Raw genomic sequence first — 22891 nt, 5'->3', positions numbered from 1 at the left:
CATACACATCTTGAAAATCTAAATTACACACTGAGAATAGGTTTGGGTTGCAGTGTACTGCAAGAAATTTTCAAGTTTACAGTTGGCAAGAAATTAGCATTTACTATATGTAGAGAGACAACATGATGGAGTATATTTTGCTCTTTGTGTTAAACTTCCATTGATTGCCATGGGAATATTCTATGTGTGGAAAGGGGGTAGGAGCTGTGCCTTTAAGAGTAAACAACAGTGATAGTCACTGATGTTTCTGTCTGCACTGAAACAAAGTGCTAATGAAAAAAAACAACCCCAAACTGTGCTCTTATTGTTTAAAAGCCACAGTCGATAGATTTTTGTTTTCCCTACTGAGTTGAACAGTAAACTTCTGTAAACAAAATCTGACATGCCTATCTTGTTAAATGTAATGTAAATGAGCACTGGAGAAAACCAAAGATGCCTTTAGTGAAAAAATGCATGGGGTGGAACTTGGAAAGTTTTTAGGCAGCGCTGCTTTTCCCAGGTAATTTCGGGCACAGAACTTGAGTTTTCTGTTTCTTGCAGAAATGTTGCAGTGCCGCATTCACATGGGGTGTTTGGGACAGGGTGGGGAGAAGTTGGGACAGGGTGGGGAGAAGTTGGGACAGGGTGGGGAGAAGTTGGGACAGAATGGGGAGAAGTTGGGACAGGGTTTAGCATCATGCACTCTGGAGCTGTGGTGTTTGCGGGTCCTGTGCTTCCGTGGGTTGCACCCAAACCAGGTTAGATCCTCCCAGAGGATCGGGAGCCTAGACAGGAGCTGCACACTTCTCTGGTGCCTCCTTCCTCCCCCTGAACTCCCCTGCATACCAATCGACGTCTCTTTTCCTTTCAGCGCCAGCCGGGAATTTTAATGACCGTTGATGGGATTTATGTGCAGGCTTCAAGTGTAACGCAGAGACTTCGCTGACACACTCCGTGTGCTCCACCCACCCATCTGACCAGACACCGCTGTAATGTGGCAGCCAAATTTGAGGGCAGATTTGGGTGCAGGTATAAGCCCGCACCCAGCGCGCAAGGCAGCAGCCGCAGCAGGTAAGGACAGCCAGAGGAGCCAGGGCGCCTCTGCTGCGCTCAGCAGCGCGCCTGGGGAGATGCTCTGCGGTCCAGGCTGGCCTGAGCATCCGCAAATGTGCAGCTGCAGATCCGTCTGTAAATAGCTCCCAATCCAAATCAATCTCCAGAATGAATAACTGCAGGCTGTATGCTCTGTATCTATTGCTGCTCACTGTGCTGCTCGAAATTCCCCAGCAAGTCTTTCCCGTTTGATTCAGGCGAGCAGGTTTCTATTGGAGTTAATGGCACGGCTGTCATCTACAGTGAGCTGGGTTTGCACATTGCTTTGCCCCGAGTAATTTTATGGGCAAGTGGATCCTGTGAGGAGCTGATCGGATGTCCTGAACACCACAAGCTGTGTGACTGCCCTGTGACTCCTTGTGTGAAGCCTGACTGTCACGAACTAGTTCTGCAGGTTCACTGCACACGGGAGGAATTAAGCTGCTTTTAAAAATAGACTACTTCCCATCACATCCCAGTACTTTCACTGTTTTTTGCACTAATTTCCTCTGTCTCACCGACACTAACATTTCTGAAGTTTCTTTTTTTTTAATAAACAACATATGATTTAAAAAAAACCCCAAAAATCACAAACCAAAACCCACCCCAAACCCTGGAAGAAAATCTATAAGCGTAGTGCCAAGGAACTGTGGAGTGCTGGAAAAATGAATGTTTTTCTGTATTGATACAAGTTCAAAATGGATCTCATTTTCCTGAAATGTTTGCATGAAACAGGAACACAGGGGAAAGGAATCACTGTAAGGGCTATGAAAGCCTTTCAGGTGCATTGTGGCTGTAAGATGTGCTGCAAGGATCAGCTCAGCATCTCCAAGTCAGGGGCAGCTCTGGGGCAGAAAGCAGCACTGTCCAGTGAGGGCTTATGAGATATGGCAGATCACCGCACAGGGACGCAAGGTAGCCCAAAGCCCAAACTTCTACCATAACATCCCCTTAATGAACCCTCTCCCAGCCTCTTTTACACTGGCAGTAGGATGTAAAATATACACTGGAAGGAAAAGGTTACATTTTTGCCTTTTAGTAGCCTGTAATGGGATATTCAGCATGACTTTGATGGTCCCATTCTCTTCCCTACAAAGAACACCCAAGTGAAGGTATTCACTTGGCCTCTCCTCAGAGAAGAAGCAGGCTTTCAGCTTCTTGATTAAATCTATCTAAACTGCTTAAAAAAGAGTCTGCACTTTCATGCTAGAGCAATTTGCATTAGGTTTTTGCCAAGCAGATTTTTTTTCTTTTTAAGACATGGTTTTTTGCTTTATTCTGTACATGAATAGAGTCCAGGTAAAATATTTTTAATTCATTTCAGGCTGGATTAGTTATTGGAAAAAAAGAGATATTTTTTCCCCCTTGTTGTTACTTGATTTAATTAGTGCTCTGTTTTTAAAGTGGTAAGCCAAGTTTTGCCAAGTCTGGTTCTCTGACTCATGCTAACAGGGTTTTATAGCCCCACCTGCATTTAAGAGAAGAAAAAAAGGCCCTGAGCTTTATTTTTTAGCTCCATGTACATACCTCGTCCTTTCCATTAAAACACAAACACAAGGTCTAGTGCCCACTGGGTCTGCCCAGCACGGGTCTGTGAGCTGGAGCCCACCACCACCTGCGGTACTGGTGGTCCCTGGGATCTGCACGAGTCTGCAGGCAAGGATGGAGACAGGCGAGGATCTCCCTGATGTTCCCTGATTCCCATAGACAGTGCTTAGGTGAGCTGGAGGGAGAGGTTTTAATTTTGATGTGTATTGTTTGTATTATTAGTATTTTTCTCATACAGGAATTTGAGCCTTCACACCCATCCGGCAGCCAGGCACTCTGTGGGCAGATCTGGGACTGTCTGCAGTGGGTCACCCAAACCCTCACTTGTTTACCCACCCCCCATGTGAGGTTTTGGGAAGAGAAAAGTTCTGACTGCAATTCCTTTCTCCCCCCCCTTCTCCCCATTTTCTTCTCCCTTTCTCAAACTAGAAGCTGTTTCTAGCTGTGCTTTGCACTCCTGGACCACGAGCAGATGCTGATGGGGACTGTGAGGGTGAGCGTGCTGACCTGCAAGACTTCGCACAGCCAACCCCAGCTCTGAATTCCTCTTCCCACCTCACTCACCCCAAGGCAAGTGTTCTTCATTGGCCTCACCAGGAATCTGGGTGCAAACCTCTACTCTCATTAAAAAGCCTCATATTTACTACTGCTGACTTTTTTTTTGCAGGATGGGGCCTGCTGGGGTGAATCTGTTCAATCTTAAACCATTTTGGGTGAAAAAAAAGTAATTATGAAAACTGTCAAGGGTTTGGCATTTAAAAGTTTTCTTTTTTGTTTTGATTTTTTTTTTGGTTACTTTATTCTTCTGGCTAAAATCAGTCTTGGTAATTCTGTAAGGTAAAAAAAAAATAAGAGAAGATTTCAAAATAATCAAAACAAGTAATTTGCTTTAACTCTGCTTTTTTTTTTTTCTTTTCCAAAGGTCATCTCAGCAATTATTTTTGTTCTAAATCTTTCTTTTCTTCATCCTGAACTGGGCAAAAACAAACCCTTGAGACATCAAAAATCTGTGGCAATGTGGAAGACCCCCATCTTCCCAGTCTCTGCGTAGAACAACCCTCTTGTGAAGGTGTCAGGCTCTCTTTCCCTCCTTCTGTGCATCCCAAATCCATAGTACTGGAAAATAGAGGTTTGAGAAAGATGGTCCCAGAGGTGGCTGGTTCCTTATTCCCCTATCTCTCAGGGCCAGGATAACCTGACATGGGGCTTGCTTATTCTCTCCCAGCACCTTGCCTCATCCCATTGGCCCACAAGGGCCCCAATCCATCTCTTCCCAACGCCGCTGGCAAACTCCTCACTGGCTTTGGCAGGAACAGGTCTTTCACTGTTGATTTTTTTCCCTGTCAATCAGTTACTTTGACATCTAAATGTCAAATGACACCACATGGCATTTTTTTTCCCTTTTCTTCTTTTTTCTCCCCCCCTGTAATTTAATTGCAAGTGCAAAATGGTGGGTGCAGCGCGAAGGGTTTCGAGAGACTGTATCATTAGCAAATTCAATTAGCTGGCACTTGTGCTTGCTGGCATGGAGGGCTCTGACAACTGTGCCAGGGAGGCTGCTGCCACGTCGAGGGGGACGTGGTGGAGCAGCAGCTCTCCCAGGCTTCCTGGCTCACCTTTTCTTCCTTCCCTTTGAGAGCAGGAGAGCCATCTCCTAAACAACTTGGGATAAGAGGCTCCACAGGCAAATTCTCCTTCTGCAATGCTAATAATACAAGGGTCTCTCCTGCTTCCAGGAATTGTCTTGCTGTACCAGCAAATCAGCATTTCTTCAATTGTAACATCATTCCTGGAAATAGTGCTACATGACATGCCCTCACTGCCTGTCTCGGTGTGAATGAGAATGCAGCAAAGCTCATGTTTTCCATTGTTGAAATTCTAGCATAAATCTTTCACTAATGCACTGCTGTCTTTTATTATAACAGTCACTGCAGCAGAGAAAAGTACGTCAAATCTCTCCTTGTTGGTACAGTCAGTTGTTGGCATCGCCCTGACATGTTGTTTCTTTCCTTAAAATGGTTTTGTAAAGGGACTAAAAAATGAGTTGCTCAGCCTCTGGCAGCACCTTTGCATGTTTTGACAAATCTGCGGCTTCAATGTTGTACGTAAGAAGGTTCAAAACAGTAGGGAAACAGAGTCCTAATGATAGGTTTTGACAAAAGTCAGATGTGACAGTCCCAGATCTCATTATCGGGGCAGATTCTGTGCTGGTGCGGGTACAGCAAGAGGGAGGTGATGTGAGGGATGGGGCAAGTGCTTGAGAATGAATCTCTCTTCAATTGTGGGGTGGCCTGGAGCATTCATCCTGTGCCATTAGGATGTTTGTGTGTGCCCAAAACACCTGTGGATGCAGAGGATCATGTCCTCCTCTGGCAGCTGTTAACAGGGACTCACTTCAGTGTGTGGATACCAGCCTGAAGGAACTGAGGATAAGGCACAGCCGTGTTGAAGTTAAGATCAGTTGTCCTTTACAAAAGATTGTTTTAGGCTGTGCTGCAAGGGCAGTGGTTTGGAACCTGTCTTTTCCTCTGCTTTGTGGGGGAGACTAAGTTTGGACAGACATGTGAAGGTACCTATGGGCTTTGTGTTTCCCTCTCCAAACGGAGTATTTCTGCTGTGTTGGAAGGAAAGCTGAGAGTTGACAATTTGGGACAGGTTAAGCCAGTGGTCATATAGAGAAATAATAAAACCACACTGAGAGAAGGAGTAAGTGATTGGATGCCTGGATCCTAGAGCATCCTATATCCATCTGTTTGTGCCTTCTCCCATCAGGTCTCTTGATATGTTGTTGCCTTCATGTGTTGTAAGCTCCTCTAAAAGGCTTATCACTTCTCAGATGCCTCTGTGGCCCCTTTTGGCTTTTGAATGCTTTCCCAATAGAAGAAAATACTCTTTCCTTGTAAAAGACTTCATCACAGCTTCCAGCAGCTATGGGGCTATTCTGCTGCCAGGAGAAAGGCTGCTGAGGCAAACGCATCTGACGCTTCATCCCAGCCTGTCGGAGTCACCACAGCTTGACAGGAGTACTGGGGAATGGCCACCGGTAAAGGAAACACAGTAAGGAGAGGAAAGCTAGTTGGGGTAAAGTCTATTCCTTCACTGCTCTGCCTCTGAGCAGTGCTTGGCTGATGCCTTCTCTTTTCTCCATGTGCAGTGTAGGATGTTCTCCATCACCTGCCCCAGATAGGACACTGTTTTCTCTCTCTCACTTAAAAATTGCTGCACTTAGTATTGTTACTTCTCTCTTTGCAACAGACAAGTGCAGCTCTGCTCGTGTCCTTTCAGAGAAGCAAAGGGCACAGCCTAAGTCATCATTCACCTTCGTCCACTTTCTTTCCAAGCTTTTTTCCTTCTGGGCAAGAAGGAATTTCCTACCCATGAGACCTGCTCTCTGCATCTGCCATTGGGAAAAGCTCTTTCTTGGTGTGGAGGAGAGCTTGTCTTGTAGATCCCTGAAGGGCAGTGTGGGCAGCAATGCCAAATCATTGCAGAAGTACTCGTTAAAAAGAAGATAGCTCATGTACTATATTTTGCTGGTTTTCTGCTTCTTGCTTTCTAAACTATGGGACTGAGAAGGAGGTGTCCCTTCAGTAGCCAAGACAGCTGTGGAAAGGGCATATTAATATTTAAACATTTTTTCCATATAGGGAAACTGAGTCATGAGTCATGTCAGCAGGGTTACAAATGAATTCTCTGGCAGGACTGAAATTAAATTGTGCCTCAGATGGAAGTTTTTCTCCCCAGGGACATCAGACAGCCTAATCTCCATGCAGACATCACAAAACTGCTGCAGTCTTTGGGAACACAAGCTCTGCCCCAGCCCTTCTCCAAAGGTGCTGGCAGAAGGGATGTCCCCGCCTGGGGCTGTCATGGGGGAACTTTCTGGTGCCCCTGCAAAAGATTGCTAAGCATTTGGTGTAGGTGCAAATAAGCAGAAAGCGTTTGGCAAAGCTCCTTGGCATTTCTTTTCTTTTCTTTTCCCACTCTGCACAAGATGTTTTACAGCCTTTGTGAGCCCATATAGATGCTGGTTTCTGGCATGTGGCGTGCTGGAGACTGCAGGCTGTTGCTGAAGCCTCGGGAGTGCAGCTGGCCTTTAAACCCAGCTTTATAGGAAGGAAACTCTCTGGTCCCACTGGAGGGAGGTATGATCTTGTGACACTCAGTGGAAATAGAGCAGGTTTAGTTTGGTCAGAGGCGGAGTATTTCCAAGGAAACATGAGGGCTTTAAGAGTGCTCCAAAGCCAAAGCAAGTCCAGAAAAATCCTGCCCTGTTGTCTTGCTTTCCCAGGCTAATTTTATGAGGAGGCCCTAAGATGTGAATGAGGAGTGAGCTTGTTCAGCCTGAAAAATAAAATTAACACCAGTATGAAGAGGACTGAAGCCCAGAGAACCACAAGTGTCTTTTCTTTCTCTTAACCCAAGGATGCAAAGGATAGGCTCAGCTCAGGAATGTAATTGAGGTCCTTTAGAATAATGTATTTCATACTTGCCTCTGAGAAGAAAGTTACAAAAGATCCCTTTGGGTGGAATCAAGCCCATTTTTAGTGCAATAAAGGAGAAACAGGGATATTCATTCTCTTCCTTTTCTTATGGGGCTTCCTACCCTCTCCTGGGTTCTTTCCACTCAAACCTGCCATTTCTTTCTCTCCATCCTTCACAAGGCAGTCTGTCCTTTATTTTCTTTTTGTGTGAGTGCTTGGTACCATTACAGTTCTCAAAGTTCAACAAATAGTCCTGTGTCCAGCCAGGCAGGAGCAAGCCTGGACTGCGCCCCTCCCTCCTCAAAATTGATGGTTGTACTATTCTTTCTTGCCAGCAACTTTGGAGTTCACCTTGAGTCTCTGTTTTGTGCTTTATATGCATTTTGATTCCCTCTCTTTCCCACTCCAGCTCAGCACATCAGCTCACCTTCCCACCATAGGCACCTATTTACATCATCAACGTTTCAGAGGGGTTCTTAGAAAGCAATGAAAGATAAATCTGGATAACCCGGGATAGGTTGCGATGGGTGACTGCCTTAGGTAAACCGGAGCACTGATACTTATACCACTTCAGTTGCCTCACTCCCTGGAGTCGCTTTCTGAGGTGTGACTGTTTAGAGTCCAGTCCTCCCCCGTAAGTCAGATACTCTTCAATAAAACAGACTTCAGAAACTTCATCGCTATATATAAAGTTTTCCTTCAAACCTTTTCTGAACTAGGTCCTGTCTCCTCCTCAGGAAGCATCTGCTTCTCATTGCCAAATTCTTCTGCGTTCCTGTCCCTTTGGTCGTGTTTTCTCTGAATCCTTTAAAAAATGTGCATTTTGGCTGCGCGGTCATGCCAAGGAGTGTGAGAGTTTGCACATTTTGAGCAGGGATTGGCCCGTCTCGAATTGGTGCATCCAGGGAACCTGTCACAAGTTCCTTGAAGCACTTCTGCCTTCTGTTGTGCTGGCACCAAGCTGACGGGCGCTCATTTTGCATGTCTCGGCTCCTCGCTTGGCTGGGGAGGATATTTGCAAGGCTGGATATTTCTGGTTCTACTCCACAGGAGCCTTAAATGGAGTATTTGCTGTGCTCTGCCTTATGAAAAGGAGCCTAGTAATAAAACTTTGAAGGCTCCTGCTCAAAACCCTTATGTCAGACCTGCCTGGGTGGTGCTTTGTCTCTCTCTCTCCCTGTTTGCTGAAGGAGTTTCTAATTTTTTTGGCTGTCACCACTCTCCCCTAGTTTCCTTGCAGCTCTCCTTGCTTTGTCTTACCAGTGGATTTCACAGGGTTTTTTAGTGCCATTTCTTCCTATACCAGTCAAGCCATTTTTCTTGCGTAGACTCAGAAGTTTGGAAGTTGCTTGTAAGGCAGTTCAGACTACTTCCTTCTGTTAAAGACTGCACTGATGCTGGTCCCTATGCCTTGAAATACTCTTTTGACAGCAGAAAATGCCAGTGGTCTGAAATCCTAAGGCAGGTCCTTTTCCATGAAATATTGTATTTGGAACCTTAAAAGCTGCATTTCTGCTTAGCCTCTCAGGGCTTTTTCATCAGGCAGTAGCAGAAGGAGCCTGTACTGACCGATTAGCAAACACCAACAACTGTAGATCATTATCGTGCAGCTTGAGGCTCATTCATCCCTTGGTGTTACCAAACTAGAAGTGGTAGCATATGGATGCAGGTCTATCACCTGTCTCATCTGTCAGTGGTGACTTAATTATCTGGCACTTGGAATCCTCTTACTGTCCAAGCAAGAAGTAAGAAGCTGGAATGACTGATTTAAAACCTCCTTTCTCCAAGTGGATGCCGATCTCGTGTTGCCAGACAATTTTAATGGTGCCTTCTGACCTTAAGAGGGATGAAGCTAAGTTAAATATCAGGCATTTGGATCTTGGCAAAGTTCAGATTTCCAAAATGAAGCAATACAAATAGCTCGAAAGGCGACACTGCGCCTTCTCGGGACGGCTGAACAAGTGCCATTAGCGCTTGAGTGCATTCCCAACTAGATATAAAAGGAATCGGGAGTGTTAAGGAAAAACAGAGTAAAGTGAATGCCTATTACAGCTGTCGCAATAGGAAAGTTGCAACATTTGCTTGTAGGAAAAGATGCAGAAGCACACAGAGTACCTGTTAGTGCGAGCGAAGCCAGACTTGGGCAGGATTTCAAGTGTTACAGACACAATCCTGAAGGCTATATGCAGAGCAGCGTGACTTTTCCATGCTGATGGTTAAGAAGACGTGCCATTGCAAATTCTTTCTTTCTTTTCTTTGAGGCTGTTTAAATTTTCTTGGGCTTTTATAGAGCAGACACAGCTTAGGAGTGTTGAGTGCACCAAGGGGCTGAACTGAGGGAACAGAGGCCTTGGCTGTGTTATAAATACGACTTGTCCCTTGCCCACCTCGCTGCAGATCAGATTTCGAGTTGAGAAACAGAGTTCCCAGAGTTAAAAAAATCCACCCTCGTTCCTTTGTTCTGCTTTCCTGTTTGCAAACTCTAGTCTTAAGCTTCTCCCTCTTTTGTCTTCAAAATTAGGAGCTCTCTGGGTCAGACATAGTCATCTCCCATGTCACAGGATCACAGAATGTCAGAGGTTGGAAGAGACCCAAGATCATCGAGTCCAATCCCCCTGCCAGAGCAGGGCAATACTGTCTAACACAGATCACAGAGGAGCACATCCAGACAGGCCTTGAAAGTCTCCAGAGAAGGAGTCTCCACAAGCTCTCTGGGCAGCCTGTTCCAGTGCTCTGTGACCCTTACAGTAAAGAAGTTGCCCCATGTGTTGAGGTGGAACCTCTTTTGTTGCAACTTATGTCCATTGCTCCTTGTTTTCTCCCAGGGAGCAATTGGCCAGAGCCTGTCCCCCCCCTTCCTGACCCCCAGCTCTCAGATATTTATAAACACTTATCAAATCAACTCTAAGTCTTCTCTTTTCCAAACTAAGGAGCCCCAGGTCCCTCAGCCTCTCCTCATAAGCCATGCCCTCCAGTCCCCTAATCATCCTCACAGCCCTCCACTGGACTCTCTCCAGCAGATCCTTGTCCATAAAATACTGATCATGACAGAGCCATTACAGGGAAAGATAGGGAGATTATTCCATAAGAGATACTAGAGTGTGTGGGAATATAGTGTTTCAGGTAGATGTTAGAAATAAAAGAACTCTTTTTAATAATATGGGCCATTTCTTTGCAAAAGGGGTTTGTAATTATAGAATTATGATTAGTGTATAGTATGGTATGGATTCAGTGGAATGGCCTTCCAGTATCTTTGTTGGTGACATGGACAGAGGCACTGAGTGCAGGCTCAGCAAGTTTGCTGATGACACCAAGCTGTGTGGTGCAGCAGACAGGCTGGAGGGAAGGGATCCATCCAGAGGGACCTGGACAGGCTGCAGAGGTGGGCACAAGCCAACCTCAGGAGGTTCAACAAGACCAAGTGCAGTGCCCTGTGTCTGGGTTGAGGCAATGCCAAGCACAAATGCAGGCTGGGCAGTGAGTGGCTGGAGAGCAGCCCTGAGGAGAGGGACTTGGGGGTGCTGGTGGGCAAGAGGCCCAACATGAGCCAGCAGTGTGCACTTGCAGCCCAGAGGCCCAACCAGAGCCTAGGCTGCATCAGGAGAAGTGTGGCCAGCAGGTTGAGGGAGGTGATTCTCCCTCTCTACTCTGCTCTGCTGAGACCCCACCTAGAGAACTGCATCCAGTTCTGGAGCCTCTATTACTAGAGGGATGTGGAGATGCTGGAGTGTGTCCAGAGAAGGGCTCAGAGGGCTGCAGCAGCTCTGCTATGAGTGCAGACTGAAAGAGTTGGGGCTGTGCAGTATGGAGGAGACTCTGAGGCGACCTTCTTGTGGCCTTCCAGGATCTGAAGGGGGCCTACAAAAAAAGCTGGGGAGGGACTTTTTAGGCTATGAGGGAGTGACAGGACTAGGGGGAATGTAGCAAAGCTGGAGGTGGGGAGATTCAGACTGGATGTGAGGAGGAAATGCTTCATCATGAGAGTGGTGAGAGGCTGGAATGGGTTGCCCAGGGAGGTGGTTGAGGCCCCATGGCTGGAGGTGTTTAAGGCCAGACTGGCTGAGGCTGTGGGCAGCCTGCTCTAGGGTAGGGTGTCCCTGCCCATGGCAGGGGGGTTGGAACTAGATGATCCTTGTGGTCCCTTCCAACCCTGTCTGATTCTATGATTCTATCTGAAGGGGGCCCACAAGAAGGCTGAGGAAGGACTATTTACAAGGTTTTGTAATGACAGGACAAGGAGTAATGGGTTTAAAGTGGAAGAGGTGAGATTTAAACTAGATGTTAGGAAGAAGTTCTTTACAGTGAGGGTGGTGAAACTCTGGAACAGGTTGTGGCTGCTCCCTCCCTGGAGGTGTTCAAGGCCAGGTTGGATGAGGCCTGGAGCAACCTGTTCTAATGGGAGGTGTCCCTGTCTATGTTGGGGGGGTTGGAACTGGATGATCTTTGAGGTCCCTTCCAACCTAAACCATTCTATGATTCTATAAGGATTGTCAAAGAAAACTCACTCTGGGGAAAAAAAAAAGGAAAGAGTTTCTGTTCTAGGTCTTATTTCATATTGTAATGAATTCAAACATGGTTGACCTGAATCTCAAGGACTTCCCTGGCTCCTGGGCAGGTCCCTGGGTTATTCTTTCTGTGGGCTGCCAAAGTTCAGTAGAGTTCTCCAGGAAAATGTGCAGCTATCTTGCTCATGATGCTGCAAGGTCTGCTTTAGCGAAGGATCACTGTTTGTGAACAGCCTTTGTGCTGGAAATCTTCTGTTCAGCCTCAGCTCTGATAATTACACAGTTTCTAAAGGCATTTACAGTAATGTTGGTTCTAGTTGTGTCTTGAGGTTTCCATCGTGATTAAGCTTTGCCATTCTACATCCTCTCTTGCTTCTTGGAAGGCAGAAGCATCACTATAAGTATCTGTGAGTATAAATATGGATTTCTGTGTACACATACACACTCAAGTGCACAAATTGATATTTTATTGCATCAGATCATACTGTGTTGTATAATTTAATGTGATATTGTGTGTCTGCAATGACAAGGTGTATTTTCATGTCCTAGTTAAAGTCAAGCATCAAAGATTAATTTCCTTCTGCCTGAAATTTGCACAAAGAAAGTTGTCCTGTGCTACGAGGACAGGCTGAAAGTGTTGGGGCTGTTTGGTCTGGCTCCAAGGTGACCTTCTTGTGGCCTTCCAGGATCTGAAGGGGGCCCACAAAAAGCTGGGAAAGGACTTTTCAAGATATCAGGGAGTGACAGGACTAGGGGGAATGGAGCAAAGCTGGAGATGGGTAGGTTCAGACTGGAGGTGAGGAGGAAGTTGTTCAGCATGAGAGTGGTGAGAGCCTGGAATGGGTTGCCCAGGGAGGTGGTTGAGGCCCCATGGCTGGAGGTGTTTCAGGCCAGGCTGGATGAGGCTGTGGGCAGCCTGATCTAGGGTAGGGTGTCCCTGGCCATGGCAGGGGGGTTGGAACTAGATGATCCTTGTGGTCCCTTCCAACCCTGACTGATTCTATGATTCTAAGTTAGATCTGACTTTGCTGTGCCATGATAAACTTTGTGTAGTATATTTTGTATAAAGGTAAAATACATTTTCCATGACTTAAGCCTTAGTGGATCAATGTTATGCTAAGGGCAATTAGATTTAACATCCCTGGAAGCTCCAAAGGCATTTTAAAGGACTTGCTCTTTTGTTCCAACTCTAGCACTCAGAGACTGAGACATTTTTGGAATGAGTTTTGATGGACTTGTATGAAAATTTATATGACTAAGAACTGGAGTTGTTCCTCTGGAATATTATGGATTATTTTTATGTTGGAATTACATAAGTGTGCAGAGCTGCATGCAGTTGGCTTAATGTAGCTAAAAATACATCTCCTGATTTCCATTTGGAAAGGTAGCTGGATTTTTCCAGCTTCCCCTCTCAGTGATGACTTTATGGTGTGCATGGGCAACAGAATGTGTGGTAAAATCAAGAGATTTAAAATGGATTAATAGTTGGTCATAACTTTGAGAAGATGAATATTGGTGTCTGTCCTTCTCCGCTCCTCGTTTTGAAGTGTGTTGAACCCCTTTACAGATGAAACTGTATGTAAATGAGGAAGAAGTGAGCAGCACATGAGGAAGCAGAAATCTTCAAGAGCTGGGGCAAAGGCCTTCTGATGCTTGTCCTACATTCATACCTTGACTTGTTGGCCTCTGATACAGCAAAACTCACAAAAATTACCCTGACAGGAGAAAACTGTTTCAGGGAGCATCAGGAAATCATGAGCTAGTAGCAACTGCTGTGAGTACAACAACCAAAGTTACTTCATCTCTTTCTGCATTTAAATCCTTTACCTGTCTCTCTCTCTCTCTATATATATGTATATATACAGTAGACTTCACTGAATACTGTACTACTCAAAAAAAGCTTCTTGGAGACAGATCTTCCGGGCTATATTTTTGATGCTCACAAAGTGCAGAGTGAGCTTTCCTGTTCTGAAAATCCCTATCCCTGCATTTCAAACAACTGACTGCCCCTCTTAATGCCAACCTTCAGCACATTTTGCTCCACCCTCCACAGTGAGCAAAGATACATTACAGCCCCCCCCCCCCCCCCCCCCCCGATGATTTTAGGAGCTGAACCTGGTTCTGTGGGCAGCTTTGCTGTTTCCTGAGGAGAAGATTTTGTGGCTATGATGACTGTATCAAGTGATAAGTCACACTGACTGTCTGAGAGGATGACTGATGCACATACACTGCAATAAAGATGAAGGAAAGATGCCCCTGTAAATGAATGTCACACTTGCTATTTACCTAAATCAAGTACAGCATAAAACTGAGGAGCTGGTAGGACACTTCCATCAGGTTTTTAAAGGTTGCATAAGGTGGGATATGTTTTACAGCATAAACCTAAAATTTTAGTTCTCTTCTGCTGCTTCTGTCCCTACCCTGTATGTTTTCTAAAATGAACATGTCACTTTGGCTGTATTATCATATTTAGATTTGATTTTATTCAATCCCTGTCTTTTCTCAGCTGTTCTTGCTAATGGAATCACTCATGCTTTTTATACAGTGGGTCTAATAATACTTTCTTCACTGCTCTCTGGCATTATTTTTTATTTTGTAGAAATCATGGCAAAGCTGGAAGTATAAATTGAGTCTACATTTTGATGATATTGATGGTGATTTCCTTGTGTGCTTGCATAAGATGAGGTTTGGGTTCTCTCCTTTTTGCCATGGTCATTTTAATCCACTGTGCCATCACAGGATCACAGGATGTTAGGGGTTGGAAGGGACCCAATGAGATCATCTAGTCCAAACCCCCCTGCCAGAGGAACTATCTAACACAGATGACAGAGGAACACATCCAGACAGGCCTTGAAAGTCTCCAGAGAGACTTTTCTCTCTCCAGAGAAGGAGACATGAACATGTGAATGATTGTTTCAGTTGTGATATTCTCTAATAAGGAAGAAGACTTTTCCAGTATTACTCTGTTGCTTAGACTGCTCTGCTCAGGCAAGACACCAGCAGAATGTCCATAAGGCATCTTCTCTTTTTTTAGCTTCCTGTTATGTTACCAGGACACTCAAGTGGCCTGTGACCTGTCCTGCTGGAAATTCAACAGTCTCTCTTCAATGTGAGGAGGACGATGATGGCTCACCACTGGAAAGCACTAAGAGGTGGTAAATCTGTTGACTTCCAGCATTTTCTGTTTTATATGTTTCTTGAATTTCAATTCAGGACTGATAGATTGACACTTTTTAATTCATGACAATAGAATTTTTTTTTTGTCTGCATACATCTAGAAAGAGGACAAATTATATACTGCAATGCCTGACTGTGTTTCATTTTATTCTTGGCCAACCCTCATGCTGACACCAATGTGTGTAGGGGGAAAGGGCACAATGAGTGTGTCCCTTAAGAGTGGATTTTCTCCTTATTTTAAAGACAATCTGAGATGCCAACTGCTACCTCAGGAGCATGAAACCCTTTACAGAAGCAGCAGATGCAGTTCAGCATTGCTCTGTCTAATATGCTTCAACTTTGACCATGGAAGAAGTAGCTCTTGGGACAGAAAGTGCTCTGTTTACACTCAGACCCTGGCATTTTTCCTGAGGGTACTAATTATAATGATGGGTTTTACAATGTGGGCACACATCCATTATGAATTGGCTTGCACCCACTAACTCATTTTGCACAGGCCGTGGAACATGCATCAGATGGCAATGATTCCTATTGGTGTGCAATGTTAAAGAATAACAAATTCCATGGAATTGTTCTGTGGTGCAGTTATATGAAGTATGCTAAGAGAAAGTGCAGTCTCTCAATAACTCCCTCCTTTATTATTCTTTAAATCACAGGAATGATAGATTATGAATCAAAGTTAATACTCAGTTACTGTGAATTATAGTGAAGCAGTGCCTGGAATTCCCAGCCTGTTTGTTAAACTTGTTTTCTTGTGTAATAGGAAACTTACACTGCATTAAAGAGACCTAAAATATAGCTTGGCATGGATGAAGATTAAAGGAATGGAAACACCCATTGCATGTAAGTAAATGAGAAGTTTAATAGATACATTCTTAGTCCAACACTATTGAACAGTCTTTGATACTGTATAAGCATAGCAATTGGAGAAATGCAATTGCAAATATCTTAATTCTTCCCCTATTTTGCATTCTTCCTGAGAACCAAAGCCAGTTGTAAAGCTCAGGCTGAACCCCTAAGCAGCCCTGAAGTTAAGGCAGAGTTGTGTGTTGTCTTGATGTTTGGAAGAGGTTGGTCATTCTGGCTGTGGTGGCTTAAGAGTGTAGAAATGGTCAGAATGCACTGGGAATCAAAGTCAAAGTAAATAATGTGCTCCATCCTTGTATTTTGGGAGTACATGGGCTGATTTTTGTTAGCCCCATAGTGTGAATAGAAAGTAAGGCACCAGAATGATGCTATGGAAGGACTCATGTTCAGTCAGAGAATTGGATTTCCTTTGAAATAACTGATCTATAAAAACGCTGGGGAGGGACTCTTTAGGATATCAAGTAGTGACAGGACTGGGGGAAATGGAGCAAAGCTGGAGATGGGTAGTGTGATGGTTTGGGTGTTACCCCCTCCCCCCCACCTCTGTAAAATCACCCAGGCTAGACTCAGCTGGCTCTGGAAATTGGATGAAGCTTTATATTTACAGCTTAGCACAATAGACAAGCAGATATTTACAATATATACAGCTATAGACATAAAATATACCAGTTAAAAGGTAATACAGAAACACAACAGCCCTCCCAGAAACCTGAGTCCCCAGGAGGTCTCTCATAGCCCTTCCACCTTCCCCGACCCCTCACTACCTCACTCCAGATGCTGCCTTGTGCCCAAGGAAGACTGGGGTCAGCCAGGGGGTTAGGAAGAAGGTGGATTAATGACAGAGATAGCAGGTTAGGTTAGAGAGATGCAGCCCAAAGCGCACAGAGAGTGACTGTGTTATCTATATTTACATTCTTATTCTTATACATTTCAGCAAGCCTATGAATGAAGTAGGCATCACCATTGTTTTCTTCTCACACTCTGTAATCTAGTTCTTCTCACCAAAACATTCTAGCTAGCTTCAAACTAGCATAGATAGGTTCAAACTGGACATGAGGAAGTTGTTCACCATGAGAGTGGTGAGACCCTGGAATGAGTTGCTCAGGGAAGTGGTTGAGGCCCTATCCCTGGAGGTGTTTAAGGCCAGGCTGGATGAGGCTGTGGCCAGCCTGATCTAGAGTAGAGTGTCCCTGCCCATGGCAGGGGGATTGGAACTAGATGATCCGTGTGGTCTCTTCCAACCCTGAGTCTATGATTCTATGAGTATTTGGCAGATGAAAGTTTCTAGTGTGAAGAATTTGCATCCTAGTCTTTATTGTGCCCTGAGAACACAGAGTAAGCAGATGAAAAAAAAACAACATTATCCTTTCAAGGATGAGACTGCTGGGTCATTTCCATAAGGAGATCCTTAGAGAGCATCCCATGGTCCCTTCCTGTAGAAGGTAGCAATATAACTCTTCGTTATTATCTCTGTCTCTCTCTTCCCCCAACCAATCTGTCAGTGCATTTCTGGTGCTGAGGAGAGGCGTCGTGTCGGAGCGATGTTCCCGTTTGCAAAATGGTAACTTCTATTTGTTGTTCTGAGGAGCTGGTTTCACACACTGTGGAGCTGACATCTCTCTGAGAGCACAGCTGAGTCCAACATGTTCAGAACAGCCATCCACCCAAACGCCTCCTACTCAAGTGCTCAGACCTCCCTTCCCAATAAATAAAAAATACAGAGACAGGCTTGAATTGTTCCAAAGCTTTCTGTTTCACTGGAATGCCTACCCACGTTCAGATCTGATAAATGGTTATTTATTTGGCCTAGGAAGTCAGTTTAGTGTGGGAATAGGATGGCTCTCCAAAGAGGAAACCCAGTATATGGAATATTTAATGGGAAAGTCTGACTGATGAGTGTCAATACATTAAAAGGGTTCCTGTGCGTCATGAAAATACAATGTTGTAATTAATAATTTTATGACAGAAAACAAAGACATCATCAGCTGTTGCTTCTACTAGGTTCTATGAAATAACATGTTTCTCAAGGTTTCTTTGCTCACACAGAAGGCCTCTAAAAATCTACTTCCTAAGACAGGAAACTAAGCACTGTGCCATTGTATGCTGTAGGTAAGGAGACATTGCTGCGTTATTGATAAATCCCTCCACTCACTACACAGCAGCTCTCAACAGATCCCACAGTGGGAGCCAATTCATATTGTTGGGATATCCTGTCTAGTCATGGGTATGGCCACGACCATTGTAGTTCTGTCTTTGACCTTACCCATGACCTATAGTAGACATGACCTCAGTTTGCCAACCTGCGGATTATAAGTTGAAAGAAAAAGCTCTTTTGAATAATGCTTCCTAGGAAAAGAGTTGAAAAATAAAAATGGTGCAAGTAAGTCTTTAATTCAGGTCCCTGGCTGATGTGTCAATGTATATTGCCTTGCAGGTTCAGAGCTGGAACAAGACATCTCAGCTTGCAAGCCAAGTTCCCCATCTCCGGATTCCACATGGCAACACATTGGATTGTGCCACCCTCTGGTTTCTGCTCTTGGGCTTCTTCCAGCCATTGCATGAATTTTCCCCTTTTGGACAGCAGCATCGACATCAAAGACTGCCAACTTGCATCTCTATCAGTACTTCTCTAAGAAATGGTATGTGGGACAACTTTTGTCCTTTCTGAAACTTAAGTGCCTTAGGTGTCAGTGTCTTTATTCATTCATGCCCGCTTGCCGCATTGTTGAAGACAGTCTGTGGTAGAGAGTGGGTTGAACAAATCTTTGTGGCTTGATACACTGCACTGTGAGTATAATTGTAAGGCTCAGTATTGGGAAATTTAGGGTAGAAAGAGTCTATGGGAGTGTGCAAACAGAGCATTAAAACTTGGCATTGCTCAGTCCAGTGAGTGCAAATTGCTGTCTCCTGGGTGGTGATGGTTTGTGATTTTCAGGGTTGGATCCAGACCCAGTTGGCAGGCTAGTGCAGATGTGACAATTAAGCACTAATGGTTTTGTTCCTTTAGGTGGCTACAACTTAAAGTGTGACATCATGGTTGTTAAAATAAGCAAACCTCTTTTTCTGCCCACCGATGTCCTGGAAGGAGCACAGGAGCCAGGTATGCTGGGCTGCTCACTGCTCTCCTGTGGTTTATTATCCTTAGGTCTCTAAGGTTTGTACGATGCTGTCCAGAGATGTTAGCAGTTCTACCTACTTCTGGCTCTGATTTTTAACCCCTCCCCCTTTTTTTTTTTCAGAAGGGGGAGGGGGGGGGAAGGGGAAAAAAGGAAATTCACAAAAGTTTTTGCTTTCATTAAATATTTCTGTGTCAAGTTTACACATGTGAAACCCAGTGGCTGTAATGATTTCAGCAACGCTGAATGTCCCAGCATCTTGTCCAGGAATCTTGTTTGGGATTCACCAGATAGTTCTGCACTGGGGGGCTTGGGGAGAAGTTTTAGTGCTGATACAAAGCAAACACTGTCTTTGGTGTTTGTAAGTATCTGACATGTTCAAGCAGGTCCATATATTTATAGGTTGGACTGGATGATCTTGGAGGTCTCTTCCAACCTGGTTGATTCTATGATTCTATGATTTTAATCCATGCTTAATACTTGTGTTCTGCACACTTGGGCAGTTGAATTTACATGCTTTTGTTGCCAGATGTGTAATGTGCAATATGTGTTTTCTTTTTACTAATATGAGCTGCCATCAGAAAAGAGATAGAGAGAGATTGAAAGCACAACCACTGTCACTTACACACTGTCATTTTGCAGTCCTTTGTGCATGGGTGAGAGTTGCCTGTTCCAGCAAAAAATAGGTGGCAATATTCTGCTGCTTGCAGAAATCTTACAAATGGAAATCAAGCAAAGGAGGTACTGGTTATCCACAGGGTAATTCTCCTCTGGAAGTGTGCAGTCAGTTCCCATTTAGGCTAATTACACATAAGGAGACCTTTCCTATAACTAATGAACAATGGGCATAACCTGTTATTACACAATCATAGGCATGCACACTAAACCACTGTTGAACTGCACTACCCTGTTAAGATGCTTCCTCCACAGAATCCACTGGAGGTTTTCAGAGACATTTGCTGTAATTACTGCTAGCATGGTTTCTAATTCATTTAATTTTCTTTTCTACCTAAACTGAGCATATAAGTGTGTTTTAAGAGATTGAATAAATAAATTTTTAATTATAAAATGATGCTATATCATACATTATTAACAATAACCAACAATATGTAATACATATTTAGGTAGGAATCCATTAGGAAGATAAACTAACATATATCAGTCCTAAAATAATGTCCTAATTTGTCCTGTGTTTATGAATGGGGAAATCTGTGTTTAAAGCAATTAGAGGTTTATAAAAGCCTTGAACTGACCCACTGGTGAAGCATGGAGCATGCTTGGCACTTAGGAATTCTTGTGTTGTCTATGGCAAAGGAGAAGACCCTTTTTTTCCCCTTTATTGGTTTCAGCAGTTTGTGAAATCATACAACCAGGATGGTATAGATCTACAGACCTCCAGGATGGGAGCAGCAGGATGCACATAGTCCTGGTTAATATTGTTATAATTAAAAACCAAACCAAAACCAACCCACAAACTCCTCTGTAACCAGTCAGTTCACTTCCAGGCAGTTTTGGGGATATTTTGTCACTTATTTTCCTATTAACGGTAGCAAACTTCTGAAATCTCCATGGCAAGTTCCAGGCATTCACCAGTCTCATGGCAGGACTCAAAAAGGCTGCAATCAATGTCACAGTCACAGTTGCAATCGTTGTTGGCATGGTCTTCATTGGAGGTCTGGTAGTATCTATTGGATGGACAACAGGTATCTGTCAGCCAATGTTCACAGGTATCAGGCAGCATTATAAGAAAGTCCCAAAACTGGCAGAACAAGCAGGCCAGGATAAGTGTTGCACATTCATCTAAGAGAAAGGAAAAGCAATGAGACATAAGAAAAAGGGCATGTTTGATTACCCAGGTTCAGGCTAGTGTGACTACACAGAAATGAGATGTAAGGCAGCTCACAGGGTAAAAACAAATTGATAACAACTGCTTCCATAAAGTCAGATGGAAGGATTTGTTTTCCATGTTGTTTGTTCTGGGAAAACATTAGCAATGGGAAAATGATTTGAATGAAAATGCTCTGTGGCAGTGAAGTCCAGAGGAACAAGTGCTCTGTGACTAGGCTTGATGATCTTAAAGGTCTTTATGATTCTAGGCTTTTAAAGGGGTTGGGCTATACATTTCAGCACAGAATTGAGCACCGTGCAGCAGGGATGCTTTGATAGGGGTTTGCAATGCTACCTGTCCAATGCACTTAGCACTGAAGTTCATTTTGTTTGCTTTTTCACAAGAGTTTGCAGTGAAAAATAAAAATCACCTGGCTGCTCCTGCTATTTTGAGGAAGGGGGAAAGGTAAATCAACACAAAAACCCAAACAAAAAAAATTCAGGGGCATATTTGCCTGCATACAAGTTTGGAAGTGAATCCTTCTTACTTAAATGCTTTCTGGGCTGGAAGTTTGTTATGGACTGAATCAATCTGGGCTGGAAGTTAGTGTACATCCACCTAAAACTTTTGTGGAGGGTGGATCAGGACCTCAAACCCTCCAATTCTAATTCTTGCTGTTCTTTGTGGTCAGCATGGGATACATGGGATAACATATGCCTAGCTCGTGGATTGCATCTGGTAGTAAGACTGTCTAAGCAAAAACAGGGAGCAAAAGCACATCTAGAGAACAGCACTGAGGGCAGTGAGCTGATCAGTTCTCAGTCCAAGGTCCTTCCACATCTCCACCAGGATGGATATCTCAGATATCCACAGATTGGTTGATCTGAAAGAATATGTAAGTTTGGGAAATGGTGTGGCCAGTGGGACCAGGGAAGTGATTTTACTCAGCACCGGTGAAGTCTCAAATACTATGTTTAGTTTTGGGCTCTTCACTGCAAGAAGCACATTGAGATGCTGGAGTGTATCCAAAGAAAGGTGATGAAATTGGTGAAGGCCCTTAAACATGAGTCTTAGGAGGAGCAGTTGAGGAACTGAGATTGTTCAGGCTGGAGAAAAGAAGGCTTGTAGGAAATCTTCTCTCCCTCTCTCTCTGCAGATACCTGAAAGCAGGTTGTGGAGAGTGGGGGTCAGTCTGTTCAACTGAGTAACAAATGACCAAACAAAAGGAAGCATCCTCAAGTTGTGCCAAGGGAAGTTTGGATTGGATGTTAGGAAGAGCTTCTTTACCAAAGAATTGGCTTGTCTAAGGAAGTGGTGGATTTGCCATCTGTGGAGGTATTTAAGAGCTGTGTAGATATAGTACTTAGGCATAGGGTCTAGTAAAGGACTTATCAGTGTTAGGCTAGTGATTGGACTTGGTGATCTTAGAGGTCTTATGTCTAGGCCATTCTGTGTTTGTGTGATAGTATCAACTTGGATGAGCATCTGGAGCCAGTGAATATGCCTGAAAACATGGTCCCCATGAATCAAACGTGGTAGTGTGTTTGTTCCCCTCACAAATCAACACATTAAGTCCCACTGTTCAAACTGTAGCATCTGCGGTGGCTGCCTTTGGGCGCAGCAGGGCTCGGAGCAGGTGTGAGATTCTGACTGTGTGAATCCAGTTGGAGCGCAGAGACCCAGACCTTTCAATTATTTTTTCTTTACATTCCCTCCCCCTCCCCCTTGTTTTTGGAAGGGAAAAATGCCTTCAAACAATCTGAATGCCTTTTCATTGGTTCTTCCAGGAAAGCATATGGTTATAACCTCATTTCTTGCCCTAGGATGACTAACTGTGAACTCATTCAACTGCATTGGTTCTGTTGTGGCATTTTCTATCTCCTGCAACATAAAACTTCGCTGCCAGGAAGTTTCCAGAATTATGCTGCCTTTTTTTTTGGGGGGGGGTTGGTTTTGTTTTTTAAAGCTTTCTTGATGGAAAAAAAACACAATAAAAAAAAAATCATTCTGTCTTTATAACAACAACAACAACAAAGTCAGTTAAAGCAGGTAGCAAGAATAAATAGCCTGTGATTGAATGTCTTTCTAAGTACCATATCATCACCAATGCTATCAATTTTAATACTTATTTAAATATGTCAAGATCTATTTAAGTTCAGACAAGCACAACTAACTTCCAAGTCAGTTCTGCAGAATAAGAATGACTAGATTTTGGTGATACTTAGCAAATCCATGCTTATATTTTTTTCTAAGCAAATGAACTGAAATAATTACAAAATTGAAACATTTTATAAG

General features: G+C 44.0%; 1 protein-coding gene and 1 long non-coding RNA gene across 3 annotated transcripts in view; one reads left to right on the top strand and one right to left on the bottom strand.

Annotated features, from left to right (window-relative positions):
• The first annotated feature begins 14660 nt into the window (after nucleotides 1-14660).
• On the top strand, nucleotides 14661-18287 carry LOC135182306 (uncharacterized). The gene is made up of 3 exons (XR_010305163.1): nucleotides 14661-14760; nucleotides 15549-15628; nucleotides 18087-18287. It is a non-coding gene; the product is annotated as an uncharacterized LOC135182306 (long non-coding RNA).
• Nucleotides 18288-20233: 1946 nt separating this feature from the next.
• MDFIC2 (MyoD family inhibitor domain containing 2) overlaps nucleotides 20234-22891 on the bottom strand; it is a 54107-nt gene continuing 51449 nt past the window's right edge. For both annotated transcript variants that reach the window (XM_064156248.1, XM_064156249.1), the window contains exon 5: nucleotides 20234-20568. In XM_064156248.1, coding sequence (XP_064012318.1) covers nucleotides 20309-20568 — 260 coding nt within the window. In that variant the 3' untranslated portion in view covers nucleotides 20234-20308. The remainder of the gene's footprint in view (nucleotides 20569-22891) is intronic.

Source organism: Pogoniulus pusillus, chromosome 16 (genome assembly GCF_015220805.1).
Source record: "Pogoniulus pusillus isolate bPogPus1 chromosome 16, bPogPus1.pri, whole genome shotgun sequence".
Classification (NCBI taxonomy): Eukaryota; Metazoa; Chordata; class Aves; order Piciformes; family Lybiidae; genus Pogoniulus; species Pogoniulus pusillus.
The sequence above is the reverse complement of the archived record's forward strand: the minus strand, read 5'-3'. Positions and strand labels throughout refer to the sequence as shown.